The 15,720-nt window shown below is 38.8% G+C and overlaps 1 protein-coding gene across 1 annotated transcript; it reads right to left on the reverse strand.

The window, feature by feature from the left end:
• Positions 1-10,452: 10,452 nt before the first annotated feature.
• On the reverse strand, positions 10,453-11,448 carry LOC307166669 (olfactory receptor 1E16-like; the record flags this gene model as incomplete). Its single annotated transcript, XM_079885165.1, has 1 exon — positions 10,453-11,448. Exon 1 carries the CDS (start codon positions 11,425-11,427, stop codon positions 10,453-10,455), a length of 975 nt encoding a protein of 324 aa, XP_079741291.1. The 5' UTR covers positions 11,428-11,448.
• Between the last annotated feature and the right edge of the window lie 4,272 nt (positions 11,449-15,720).

Raw genomic sequence — 15,720 nt, forward strand, 5'->3', positions numbered from 1 at the left:
ATTGAAATGACTATTTGCTCAAAAATCATAAAATACACTTACTTTTTCTGGAGGTGACGTTGGATGGCGAATTAGGCAACGATCCACACTCTAGGATTAACTTTGACCCTCGTTAACAGTCAGTCAGAAAATGAATCTCGTATTTAGGAAGTTTAAGTGGTGCCTTTTCTTCATAAATAAAATCCATCCGCTGCGTTTTCAGTGGCTCTGATGTCAGTGAAGACTAGTATGTCCATTCTTACATCCCACAACAGAACACCTACACTTCTTAGGAGACATTACCGGCTGTCGCTGAAACAATGGAGGATGCAGATCACCGAGGGCGGGGTCTATGCCAAAACCAGATGTCAATCAAATCACGTCGGTGGGGCTTAGCTCATTTCTACGTCACAGTGAGGAAAATCTAGAACAGGGTGTTCTGAGACAGTGCTTATGATTTATTGAGATAGTAAAAAAACTACTGGGTGGATTTTTATCATTCTAGGGTGGTTTTGCTCACACACTGCCAACACACATTTATGTTCAAACACCATGTAAAAGTGAATTTTGCATAATAGGTGCCCTTTAAAATATGGCCGTGCCATTGTTTTGTCTCAAGATGCACACCAGTAATGTTTTTTTTCACCTAAGGCTTGTTTATAGAAACTACGTAAATGTTCAAATGTTGAAATAAGGCCTAACCCTGGCTTAATCTAAGCTCTGTCTGTGAAACCAGGCCCTAGTGTTATTAACAAATATTAGGCCATCCTTGTCAATAATTTCATTCATCATAAACCAAAAGTCTGATCGATTGCTCCTGTCTGCCTCGTTGCTGCTGCTGAGCTGGCTTGCGTCTGTAAGCTTTGTATATCTTTCTGTTTTTAATCATTATTTACTATCAGTCCTTCTTGTTTATACTGCTAAATATAGCTTACTCAACATCACACATTAACCTGACATCGCTAGCTTCAATCTAAATCGTTATTGCTAGCACAACACGCTAGTAATTCGCTAGCCTGTTAGCGTGCATCCGTGCATGCCTTTTACGAGTTCATCAACCAACTTAGTTGAGAAGGATCAGTCAACAAACACGGTGAGTCATGTCATATTCTTCTCTTATTGTCACTTGCACTTCATGTAACATGTATAGCATAGCCTTCTCTGCCAGCACAGGATTTACATGTGATAAATGCAGGGAGATAGTCAGGCTGGCGGAGAAGATTTCAGATCTAGAGACACGCATCCAAACTTTAATCGAGGTTAATTGTAAGAGTGCAAGTGCTTTAGATACTGCTTTAGATGCGACTAGGTTAGTGAACTCTGTACATTGTTCGGTTCCGGCTGTAGTAGAGCCCATGCAGCAGGGCAACTGGGTGACGGTGAGGCACTGTAGTCGCGGGACAAAACACTGCTCTTCTGTTCCGATAACAACATTAAACAGGTTCTCCCCACTCAGTGAAACACCCACTGAGAATCCTGTTGAATGTGCCGTAGTTATTGGCGATTCTATTACACGGAACATGAAAATAGAGACACTAGCCACCATAGTCATATGTTTGCCAGGAGCCAGAGCGCCTGACATCAAAGCAAATTTAAAAGTGCTGACAAATGCTAATTGTAAATTCTTTACGATTATTATTCACGTCGGCACTAATGATGTTCGACTCCGCCAGTCGGTGATCACCAAAATTAATATTAAAGAGGTGTGTGAACTCGCAAGTATGATGTCAGGCACTGTAATTTGCTCTGGCCCCTTTCCTGTTTGCAGGAGTGATGAGAAACTTAGTAGATTGTCCTCACTCAATGGCTGACTGTCTAAGTGGTGTCTGCAAAATAATATAGAATTCATAGACAATTGGAAAAGTTTTTGGGGCAGATCTGACCTGTTGAAAAGAGATGGTATTCATCCCTCCTGGGATGGTGCTGCTCTTCTCTCTAGTAATATGGCACATAGTCTTAGAGCTCAAACATGAATTGGGGCTCAGGTCAGGAAGCAGACAGACTGGCTAAACCGACCGTCTGCTAGCTGTCTCACGTCACCAAGGTCAGATAAATCCCATCACATAGAGCCTCTTTCACCTAGATATCATCATATAGAGACTGTGTCTGTTCCTCAAATTAGGAAATACAAAAAACTTCCAAACCCATCTAAGGGTAAAAATTGAATTGATGTTCAACAAATCAAAAAACAGATATAATACAAATAAGCAAATGATAACTCTAGGGTTGCTGAATATTCCATCCCTTACTTCAAAAGCACTTGATATGATTACAGACTACAACCTAGATGTGCTGTGTTTGACAGAAACCTGGCTAAAAACAAACAATTACTTTAAATGAGTCCACCCCACAAGATTATGGTTATAAACATGAACCTTGTCTGAAAGGCAAAGGATAAGGTTTTGCTGTAATTTATAGTACTGTAATATTTTCAAAATTACTAAGAAGTCTAGGTTCAAATGTAATTCTTTTGAAGTGTTGGTGCTTAATGTAACAATATATAATGTAAATGATAAATCACATTTGAGATTTGTGCTGGTTTCTGTATACAGGCCACCAGGGCACCATACAGACTTTATCAAAGAATTTGCTGACTTTCCATCAGAGTTAGTACTGCAGATGAAGTCCTAATTGTTGGTGATTTTAATATACATGTAGATAACGGAAAATATGCATTGGGATTGGTATTTAAAGACATTCTTAAAGGGACACTCCACCCATTTGCATTAAGCTTTGCATTGTTAGAAACCCAGTCATACTATTGAATGGTCGTGCAACACTCTCTCATTTTCCCCTGAGACGGGAGAAATCCGTTATTTACCTTTTACACTTCCTCCTACAATGACGCAAAAATCGTCATTTTGCGTCATTGTAGGAGGAAGTGTAAGAGGGGGGGATTTCTGTTGAGACTACAAGCACTAGTTCCTCATCTTTCCCAGGGGGCGGGACCCGCTCACGCTACAGACCTATTACAGATCAGTGGGTGGGACTTTACTCTCTGAAACTGAAAGCAATATCCTCCATCTTGTTTGAAGCTAAGCTAACAGGCGCTGTGGAGACAGATGTACAGTTATGACAATAGTGGAGGAGAGTACTCAATATGATATAGAAGAAGAGAATTTCGGAAGTCTGATGCTTGAATCAGGTGTTTGTGGCTACCTTTACAAGCCGCATTATAGCGAAGAGCAGCCGAGGCAGAAGACCTGCCTGCCGCGGACGAGGAGCCCGGACTGGCTCGAGTTAGGGCGGACTGGTGGCGCCGGTGATCTCACTATGCAACTCATAGACTGTAAGATGCAACTACGAACACAGAGATAGTTTGTCTGCGGCAAAGAATTTCAACGATGACAATTTCTCCTGGACGAAATCTCTGAATCAGACGAGGACACGGACGTTTGTGTTGAGAACTATCCTAGTTTCGCACCGCATATGTTCTGACTGAACATCCAGGTACCATGCAATAATTCACCTTTTCGAAAGAAATACAAACGAGGAGTAATGCACTAATGAGTTCGCCAACTAACTAGACATTTTGTGTGAATGTGAAATGAATTTCAAGCTCTGGTGGTAGCTAGCCTTGTAGACGGAAGAGTGATTTCTCTTATAGGCAGATATGCGCTTTCTGGATTAGTGGGAGTGGCTTGCGGAGCTGTGCAATGTGGTGCATTGTGGGAGTTGTTGTCTTTCATACAAATGCGTCCTGAAGTTATTTTTTGTCTTTCCTCGGTCACGAAGGCACCAAATTCAAAATTTATTTTACATTTCGACTACATATATGACCCACTTTAAATAAAAAACAATGTTCAAATGGGTGGAATGCCCCTTTAACTCTATTGGAGTTAGACAACATGTGTCAGGATCTACTCATTGTCGTAATCATACTCTAGATCTAATATTATCACATGGAATCAATGGGTGCACGGGTGCAATACGGGTACACTAATAAGCATTAATTCATGCTTAACTAATGCACAGATAATCATGTGTTAATGTATGACTCATGAAGAACTAAACCATTAATTAATGATTACTGCATCAGCAACTAATAAAGATTATAAATGATTAATAGATTTAGTAATATATGAATTGTTATTAATTAAATGTGTCATAATGTATTAATTCCTTAATAACTTATTTTATTAACTAAAAGTGTAAATTAATGCGTTAATTACCACAGTTGGTCAAGGCAATGTACTTCAACTTCTAGTTGTCTGCTTTAGTTAATCATTAACTAATGATTTGCAAATGTATCATTATGTTATGACTTTACTTGTTGAGGCACATGACTATTAAAGGGATACTTCACCTCTGGGAAGATGAATGTGTATTTAAAATAGGTCATTTAAGTAGAAGAAATGTGAAGAAATTTTTGAATTTGGAGCTTTCTAGACTGAGAAAAGCCAGAAAATGTATTTTTGGCTTATGTGGATGAAAGACAACAACTCCCAGAATGCACTTGCTTCGCTGCCTTAGGAGGCCACGCCTACCGGTAAGAGTGCGTAGTTAAAAACAACAAGGCTAACTTAGCCTACGTGATGAGTTTGCCAGTGATTTAGAGATCGGCCAAATGTCCGGGATTCGACTTTTGCGTTCTACAGTCGCCATTCATCATGTTTACTGTGGCGAGCAGGACGAGGCTGACGGCCGCGGGAGAACGTCGCGAGACCGGTGGCGTCATTACTGAGACGCGCCGGGTCTCGCATCTCTCACGGAGGAGCGGGAATTTTCTTAGCAATGGTAAAACGCACATCAACCGATCACTTGTTTAGCGTTCATGTAAACACTACATTCAGATTCACCAATCGGAATGAATTCAGTTAGATTGAAACAAAAGGTGCATGTGCATGTAAACATGGCGACCGCAGAACGCAAAAGCTGAATCCCGTACATTTGGAACGATCTCGCCCGCCGGACAAGTCCGGGAAAAGGAGGATGGTATAACCCTACTTACTCAGCTTTCTCCTACTATTCAGCTTTCTCCACAGAACAAGAGCCTGCTAGCTTAGCTTCCAAAGAAAGACGGCTGACACTGTGTACATTCTGTGAGTGAAATCCCACCTCCTATGGGCGGGCTGAAAACATGCGGAACAACGCCATCTACTGGCTGTAGTCTTTAGCCTCTGGCCAGAAAATCCTCCGATGACGCAAAATGACGATTTTTGCGTCATCGGAGGATTTTTTCCAGACAAAAAATACATAAATCTCTTGTCTCAGGGGGATATGAGGGTGGAAAGCATGGTAATTCGAAAATACTACAGGTTTTCTACTAATACAAAGCTTAATGCTAAATCCTGAAGTATCCCTTTAACTAATTGTTTAGTAATATGCCATTTTGGTTTTGACATCCACACTAAGCCACGGATTTCAATTTCCAACCATCTACAACCAAGATTTCACTGAGTCTGATGAACCTTGTTGTTCATGGCACAGGACTATGACAGGTTAAGCTTGAGGTCGTTGTAACGATCACCAGCTGGAGTGCCCTCGAGAGCCACCAGAGGGCGCTCCACAATAGACTATGATCACTTCCTCACAAACTACATTTCTCATAACTCACTGTCCGGACTCATCAGCACTCATCATCTCATTCACCTGTGTCTTATCACCTTGTTTCTGGTTTTCACATTCACTCAGTGCGAAGTCTTGTTGTACTGTTACTGCATTTCTGAGCGTTATTTACTCGTGTTTGATTCTTGTATTGCTGACCTTGGACTGTTTCACTGTTTCCTGATTGTTTCTCTGCCTGGCCTGACTTGGATTGTTTATTGGACTCTGATAATTGCTGCCTGCCCTGACCTCTGCCTGTTATTCGGATGTTCTCTGTGTTTCCTCCATTGATCTGTTTGCTGTTGTTGACCCTGCCTGTACGGCTACTCTGTAATAAAGCTGCATTTGGATCTTCACCTTCAAGTCTCAGAGCAGTTCATAACAGTCGTGGTACACTGAGAACATGCGGTCGAGCTCTGCTATTTCATAACACTGTGTCTGGACAAAAACAATAGAACGTCCATTATAGTCAGTGATACTACACTGGATGCGGCGCGACACTACACAACAAAACCCCGACAGTAAACTGATGCCACACTCTATTTCTGACGTACTCAGAGCTCTTGTGCTAGTTCTGTTACGAAGGACAAATGGACTTGCGATGGTCTGTCATGTCCAGTGTAGACAGCTGGTCTCGTCCAGTGTAAACACAGTGTAACAGCGTCAGGAGTTCAGATTCTGGTGTGCTAATATTTGTGTGTGGCCCAACTTACCCATCCTTCACACACATTCACCGACATTACATTCACTGCATGTGCAACGGTCAAAACTCATAAATGGCATATTACTTAACAATTAGTTAATAGTCATGTGCCTCAACAAGTAAAGTCATAACATAATGATACATTTGCAAATCATTAGTTAATGATTAATTAAAGCAGACAACTGGAAGTTGAAGAACATTGCCTTGACCAACTGTGGTAATTAACGCATTAATTTACACTTTTAGTTAATAAAATAAGTTATTAAGGAATTAATACATTATGACACATTTAATTAATAACAATTCATATATTACTTAATCTATTAATCATTTATTATCTTTATTAGTTGCTGATGCAGTAATCATTAATTAATGGTTTAGTTCTTCATGAGTCATACATTAACACATGATTATCTGTGCATTAGTTAAGCATGAATTAATGCTTATTAGTGCACCCGTATTGTAAAGTGTTACCCATGTATGTTAGACCCTAAGCTACTAAAAGAGATGCTTCCAGAGGTCATATATCCTCTTTTTAATATCATTAATTCATCTGTATCATTAGGATACATGTTGGCATTAGTGGAATTGCATTAGCATGGTTTAAATCATACTTATCTGACCGTTATCAGTTTGTAGCAGGAAATGAAGAGATGTCTCATCGATCACAAGTTCAGTATGGCATACCACAAGGCTCAGTACTAGGACCGTTGCTTTTCACTCTCTACATGCTACCCTTGGGAGATATCATTAGGAAGCATGGAATTAGTTGGTTCGCACAGGTTCGCATTTTTGAAGTTTATGCAGAAAGAACTTAAGAGTTTTCTGTTAAAACGGTGTCGTGTTAGCGGCCCGTAAGCTAATAACTAATGATCATTGCGACAGAAGTGAATCAATCAAAACTAACTTTAGCTGGACAATAACATTATTCTAGAGCTGCTATAAAGCCAAAACAATCTCTGTTACTTTAATTTCCTATTATCACTGTAAAGCCGCTTTGGAACAATCTACATTGTTAAAAGCGCTATATAAATGAAGATGAGTTGACTAGACAAAAGAATATTAAATGAACAGTTACACAAAAATGCTTGTGTCTGAATGGACACTTAGATTCAAAATTTAAAGAGGAAAACCTTATATTATTTAAATTAATTTGTCAAGCTTTTGATCTTAGGATTTTACACAGAAACAAACAACATACACCATTTTGAATTTACCACTAGATGACAGTAAAAGACCATTTATGCAGCTGTGATTTTACAGAAATGTGTGACATTGATTGTATCGTGAAATGTTACTTGAAAGACTTTGGAAACGTTTTTTCTCCACTTCGTTTTAATTTTAATTATTACTAATTAGAATAATACTTATTAATTAATAAAAAAAGCATAACATAAGGTAAAGGGGAGCACAGGCTCAGGGGAGAACAAGGCCTAATATAACAAACAAAACACCCCACTAATTAATTTTGGGAGTAGTTCTAACTAACCTAAAAGAAAGAAAAAATAAACATAAACTTCCCTCAACTCCCTTGCTGTACAAAAACAGGGACAAAAAGTAGTATCAAAAGAAAAAGGCACTCCAGCATCAGTGATACTTAGCAGTTGTATTTCCGATTTGAGCTTGAGCTTTAGAAATGCTTGGGAAAATGTAGCTTGTGTGGATGGTACCGCAGTACTTCATCAAAAGTAGTTTTGATGACAAAGCAGCTTTGCTACTGAAAAGCTATTTGATTCAGTAAACAGCGACGCTATCACCATGCTACTGAGAAATGTAGTTAAACTAGAAGAGTGACGCTACTGACAAACACTGCCTAAGATGACTTGAGGGTGAGTAAATCATGGGCTAATTTTCATTTTTGGGTGAACTATTCCTTTAAGCAAAGATAATAATGTACATTTGATCTGATATATAAATGGAGTATAGGTAATGAGATGCATTATGTGAATTCTTGGCATTATGTGAATATGCATCTTTAATCTAGATTTAAACTGGGGGAGAGTGAATCTGAGCCCTGAACATTAAAGAAATATGATTTGACTGCACTGAAACGTGGACGAGGACATTTTCTACACAACCGCTTTATAGATGAAATGATCTAATTCGTACGACTTTGAAACTATGGACTGAATTGTATCCTCTTCCACATTGTCTGATAGACACAAGTGAGCGCATTCCTGAAAAAATCATTTGCAATTGTTCACAAAATTTCTCAATGCCATATTTCCTCTACTGCGTGTATTTTGAAATGCCTCCTCCTTCTTGGTCGTAACACAACGTCATTGTCGTGACTATAGATAACGCTGACATGCGAGATGCGACCACGTGCAATGGTACGTAAGATGTTACGTCACATTTGTAACCAATCTGCGAGAGATATCCTAGGTGGGGTTGTGCCATATTAAGTCAGTTTCAATAGTCTGGTATCCATGGGAGCAGTTCATTTAGTGTTGTGGCTCCCAGGTTGTGGAATGCTCTTTCTCAAGACATCCGTCAAGCATCCATCCTTCTCTCCTTCAAAAACCTCTTAAAAAACAAACTTCAGCTCACAGTCTGTGAATTTTACCATGTTATGAATATGTTATTTGTTTGAATCCCTCTTTGTTTGTAAATTTAACCTAACTTTGTAAGTGACCTCTGTATCTTACTGTAACAAAGTTTGTTATTGTGGGAAGAAGGAGGCGGTGAGAGATACGAGACCGGTGCGTCTCACAGATTGCTCATTATCAATCACGCCACTGGCCTCGCGCCGTCCTGCTCGTCACAATTACTTTCTACCCTTAGTTATGTGTATTGTGCTTTGATGTTGATGGCCCTAGGGCCCTCTATTAGCCAGCCGCCTCTATACTTTACCACAGCGGAAGTGAAATAAATGCAATATTTGTCAGATACACAGACGTTTCAGATACGTTTCCATTAAAATCAGTTTTATTTTGATAAACATGACACAATATAACATTGCGACTACATGAAAATAGCTTTTACTGTTATAAAAAAAAAACAGATTTGTGAACATTAGTGGAACTGAAGGTGTTCAAATAAACACGAAACACACATGATCGTTGCCATGTGATGGATTTGGACAATCGTGGAACAATTGTGTTGTCATCAGAGCTCGTGCAGCCGCTATGGAGAAGCTGCGCAGAATGAATCAGCTGGCTGCTCTCAAATCTCTCTTGCGGTACTTTGATGGCATACGTCACAGTCATGTGCTGTCTCAAGTCGGACACAATTTCTAACCAGGATGCACTGCTTCAAGTCAGCAGCCGATCAGTCTGCACAGCCCTCTATGAAGTCGAACAAGCCTAGAGACACACACAGCAGGCAAAAACACAGACACAGGGCACACAACTATGCCCACACCTTTGTATACCAGGAGTAAAGCAAATTAAACAAGTATTAAAAGTATCAAATTATAAAAGTACATTTTCATTGTCATTTTTTAATCAAAGCCATAGGCCTAACATAATTGTGATTGCCCTTTAAAAAGGGTGACACAATAAACTGAAACATGCACATGTGTATTTGTGTCTATCTGGGGTCTATCAGAAAAAACAAAACAAAAACAGAAAAACAGAAAAACACCAAATGAGAAAATCAAAAAGAGCCTCATCAGCAGATCTCAGACCAACATGCTCATTTTGAAATGCACCACTGTATTACAAATTCAAAAAGGAATACATTGTGAAATATTATTTTATTTAGTCATGTCTCATCAGTTGATTTTGCAGAAAATCTATCAAAATGTATTTATAGATGACAGTGAATTATGTGTTTAAAGTAACATGAATATGTCACCATAGTAAGACAGCTCACAAAACATTTCCCCCCCCCCCCTGTTAGATTTGTCTTGTGACAAGCAACACAAGCCGTACACTTGAAATCAGATGGATTAATAAATAATTAGATTAGGAAGTATATTAGATAGCATTACTGTTAACTATTACTATTACTATTACCATTACTATTTTTATTCATATATATACAAGTATTTCTTTCAGAATTTTAAACAACTTGAGTTCATAATGGAAAATAAAGAAAATATTACTTATCTCGGTTACTCTTTCAAAAGTAAATTTTTCAAAGTATATGTTTCTGGAAAGATATTGTTCACCTCTGTGAGGCTTCAGCATGCAGTCTTCATAAGGCTAATTATTTTTAAATATATATATATATTTTCATTTTTAAAAGCAATTAAAAACAAACAGACATTTCAGTCATTTTTATATGTTCTCTCTAATTGGTTCAGATCTGTTTTTAACCACTTTCCAGATTATGTCTTTGATTTCAGCTGTGTTTAATACATAAATTATGGGATTTAACATTGCTGGAACAGCATATGCCAGAGACGTACTGATGATCCTTGCATTGGGTGTGAGAGAAGCCAACCATGCAGCAATGTATGTGCAGGTTATGGGGAGGAAATAAACCCCTACTAACAACAGATGAGAAACACAGGTCTTCAACGCTTTTAAACGTCCTTGCCAAGTTGTAATTTTGCTTAAAGCAAAAAAAATGCCCAGATATGACAGGACTATAATAATCAATGGTGCTTCAAGGTATAAAATTGTGATGAGAAATGCCATAATCCTATTAATGCTATAGTCATTGCATGCCAACTTATACACTGGCCCATGATCACAAAAGTAGCTCTGAATCATATTAGATTCACAGAAAGAAAGCCGGGTGATCGCAGACACCATCAAGGCCACCACAGAAGAATTAAATGCCCAAATTGCTGAGAAAACCAAAACCACACTGGTATTGTTAACAATTGCATGATATCTTAATGGCAAGCAAATTGCAATGAAGCGATCATATGCCAGAACAACTAGAGTATAACTCTGCATAGTACTAAAGAAGTGAACAAAAAACATGTTTGCCAAACAAGCATTGAAGGAGATGTACTGTGAGTCGAGCAGAAAAGTCTTCATCATGTTAGGAATCAGTGCATTAGTTTCACCAAGATCAGCCAAGGCCAAGTTAAACACACCAATGTACTTTGGACTGTGCAGGCTCCGATGAAGAACTAAAATCAGAAGGACTATAGAGTTGCCAATTACAGTTATAAAATATATTATAAATAAGAATATATAGTAATAACCACTATAAGGTATACCTGTTAGTCCAATGATGAAAAAGTATTGAGGATGAACAATGGAGATATTCTGTGAAAAACTTGCATTTACAGAGCTCATGGCAGCATTTAGTTTGGTGTTTTGCACAAACTGAAAATAGAAATTACAAGACATTAGACATTAGCAAAATCTAGAGAATTTACAAAATTGTAATTTCAAACCTGTAACAGGATATTTTAACTACAACTATAATTAAAAAAAAATATATATATATATACCTTCATGTAATGCATAATATTTGAATCACAGATTTGTATACTCTAGTTTTAGAGCCAGAGAAAACTAAGACAATGACTGTGCCATTGTGAGCTGCTTTGAATTAAATTACTCCTCTGTACATTTTTGTCCTTATTCTCTCATGCTGCACAGATCACTGGCAATCTCCATCCAAATAAATATATCTTCTGATTCATCTCTTGAGAGCTTTCAGACAAGACAATGATGTAATACTTAACCCTTCTGTGTCCTTATGGACATTTTATTTATTTATATATAATTTATATTTATATATTTTCCTGCATAAATATTGGCACAAGTGTGTATTTTTATTGGAATTTTACTATTTCACACCCACTTCCTTTAAAAAATCTATTTTACACTAGTAATACAAAATAGTTACACCGGACCTTCAAAACAAACAAACAAAAAGAAAAATCCTCATTGAAACCCCTTAAAACGGCTATTTTTAATCCCATTGCCATTTAACTATAAAATGATGCAGTCTTTGTTAATAGGCTTTCATTTTGTGGGCAAGGCTTCAAAATTAAATTTTTACTATTTATTCATCAGATGGTGCCATTTTCTCAGGTTTGGCCTATAAAACAAATACTCACTCAATTCCTGTTTTCTGCTTCTGCATATTATAGAACCAATTGGATAAATTATGCAGTTATAATTGTGTGGGTGTGTTGTTATGGATGTCAGAATATGGTTTGGACCTGTGTAGTAAAAAAAATGTGTGTGTGTGTGTGTAATATTCGAGAGAGAAAAACGAAACACTGCGTCAAAAAACGACAGTTTTGGGGAACTACTCCAGCGTGATAGCGTCTGAAGCATGTATGGAACTAGTCCAATCTTGATTGGTGTTGCGTCATGATGTCACGTGAAGCTATAAAGGGACGCCGGCTCATAACAGCGTAAGCTTCTGATAGGTCGAAGCAATTCGTTCCCAGGCACTCAGGAGGTGTGGCAAAGGGACGCGGGAATGTTACAGTCGTAACCCGAGCCGTTCCCTTTCGAGGAAAGACGACACTTTAGGGAACAAAATACCCACTGCGCCACACTGACTAGTGCCTGCCCTGGTGTTAAGCATGTATGGCACAACTCAGGCAGTAAGAACTTCAGAACCTGGCGTGGAGGGCAGATCCAGGCTGTAGTATCTTATAAAAGTGTGTGGGGAGGCCCAACCAGCAGCATTGCATACCTCTTGAAGGGCTGTGAAGGGCCCTGATCAGGGCTGGATTAACAATTTCCTGTGCCCTGGACAACAAGACTCAAGGCTACGAGTAAAAGTAAACCATTGGCTACTGTTGCATGTAGATCAAAGTCAAGATCATGTTTATTGTTTCACAATCAACTATATCAACATTTTATGTTGATGCACTACTATGCATTCTTATTATTTTATTATAACAAATGGGCCTTACAACTGGCCTCCTTTCAAGACTGAACTCATAAACTGTCATGGTTCATGAATTCACTGACTCTTTCTCGCGCTGTGTTTGTGTATATGTGTGAGTGTGTGTGTGCGCGTGGTCGCTGATCAGCCGCTGATTGTCATCAGCGCCAGCTGATTCTGATCAGCAATCTCTTAAGCTCCTGGTCGTCTAAGGATCTCGTCTCTATTTGTTCTGATTCTATGTCATCTCTCACTTCCATTCAAAATGGAGAATCATCATGCCGACAGGACTTATTGAATGAAATTAATAATATCATATTTGCAATTAGTCAACAGGGAATATTAATCCAGTTTGTATGGGTTCCTGCCCATAAAGGAGTTGGTGGTAATGAGGAAGCAGATAGGCTGGCAAAAGAGGCTACTAAAGAAGAGGAAGTTCAATTAAGCATTCCACTCAGTAAATCAGAAGTCAAGGTACTCATTAATCACAAAGTTAATAAAATATGGCAAGCTGAATGGGATAAGGATAAAAAAGGTAGACACTTATACAATATACAAAAATATATCTCAAGTTACAAATATAGTTATTCAAACAGACAGGAAGAGGTTTGGTTTACAAGACTGAGAATAGGCCATACTGGTTTAAATAACAGCTTATACATTTTACATAAACATCCATCTGGGAAATGTGAGAATTGTGGAGTGAGAGAGGATGTAGATCATATTTTTTTGAGGTGCATAAGATTTTCCAGACAAAGAGAGAAACTGAAGAGGGAAGTGAATGCAGTAACTAGAAACTTTATTATGTGAGCCTAGATCAGAAAACCTCACTAATGCTATGATAACATTTATCAAAGAAACACAACTAGCAAATAGGATTTGATATTTTTTTGTGTGTGTGTGTGTGAATGACATCCATTTGATTGCACCTCAGTCCAGTAGATGGCGGTAATACACTTTGACTGTAAACTGCCATAAAACTTAACAGAAGAAGAAGAAGAAGGATCTTGTCTCTTCTCATCTCACCACGGGTTCGGGTTGCATTCTGTCTGCCAGCCATCATCGGAGGATTCTGTCTCATCTCATCACTCAGCGGATTGTCGGGTTGCCCATCTGCCCCCTGCGCTGCCAGGGCTCATTGGACTGTGTGTTTTCTACCACTTTCTACGTGTTCATTCAATAAATCTGACTTCTTGCAGTTGCATCTTCTGTCTTCATTAAATGTCACATAAACACACAAACCTTTTAATTATTAGGCCTAATGGCCCATCTTTGCTTTAAAACACACTGGCATTCCAGACTATATGTGAATAACTCATAGTCTACACAACATTTTATATTAGGCTAATACATGTCTATTTAGGGGCCAAGCACCGAAGGTGCGTAGGCACCTATTGTATCTGTTCCCGTTCTTATTAAGTGTGCTTGCTGAAAGCAGCACACTTATTGTTCTTCTTAAGTTTTCTTCTTATTAAGTGTGCTTGTTGAAAGCGCACACTTATTGTTCTTCTTAAGTTTTCTTCTTATTATTATTATTAAGTGTGCTTGCTGAAAGCAGCACACTTACTGTTCTTCTTAAGTTTTCTTCTTATTATTAAGTGTGCTTGCTGAAAGCAGCACACTTATAGTTCTTCTTAAAGGGGGGGTGAAATGCTCATTTTCACTCAATCTCCTGTTAATCTTGAGTAGGCTACCTATAGAGTAGTATTGCATCCTTCATATCTCCAAAACGTCTTTAGTTTTATTATATTTAGAGGTGAAAGATTGGCTGTACCGAGTCTTTCCGGAAAAAACCGAGCGGCTGGGGGCGGGCCGTGTGGGCGGTGTGCTTGCTATAGCTGTGCTAACCGAGCTAACAACAACACAGAGAGACATTTGAAGTAGTTTACTCACCGTGACTGCTCGATCCTTAAGCATTAGACGATCTGCAAATAAGTCGATCTGGGCTTTGTTTATAAAACAATCATTGTCGAAATGCAGGGAACAAAGAGTCGTGCACAACCTCCGTTGATGCTTCGAAAAAACAAACTCCATCCACTATTCCCCTAACGCTGGGTTCTTTGGGAATCTGTGCAGGGTTGTCTTGCCCTGCCAACCAAAAACCCACTTCTTTGGTGACATTGACTTCCCTAAAAGCCGAGCATAGCGCTTTGAGGTAACGTACTGCTTTCGCTCTCTTCTCTCTCTGGTCTGCGAGTGCGCGCGCGGCCGCGGAGAAGTGCCCTTAGGACCCATATAAGGAAATTCCGCTCTATCTTAAGTAAGACAGAGCCATACTCGAAAAAAACTTTCCGAAACTTGTGACAAACCGGAAGGAGTATTTTTGGAACAAAAATACTCCTTCAAACGTACAACTTAACTTTTGAAACTTTGTCCATGTTTAGCATGGGAATCCAACTCTTTAACAGTGTAAAAAACTCAGTATGCATGAAACAGCAATTCACCCCCCCTTTAAGTTTTCTTCTTATTAAGTGTGCTTGCTGAAAGCAGCACACTTACTGTTCTTCTTAAGTTTTCTTCTTCTTCCATGTCGTTTGTCCGCAATATTGGATTGAACAGAAAGCTAAACTAAAGTTTCACAGGTCACAAATTTGGTCCGAACTTCACGAAACTGGACGTACATGATCCTTGGACCAAGCCTCACAAAAGTTACTAGAAGGATTTTTGATTTTCGGAAGCGTTTGCCCGTCACAGCCAAACGAAATCAGCGGCGTAGTCGCCAAACAGGAAGTCGT

The sequence above is a fragment of the Squalius cephalus genome, assembly GCF_949319135.1.
Source record: "Squalius cephalus genome assembly, chromosome: 11".
In the NCBI taxonomy this organism is placed as follows: domain Eukaryota; kingdom Metazoa; phylum Chordata; class Actinopteri; order Cypriniformes; family Leuciscidae; genus Squalius; species Squalius cephalus.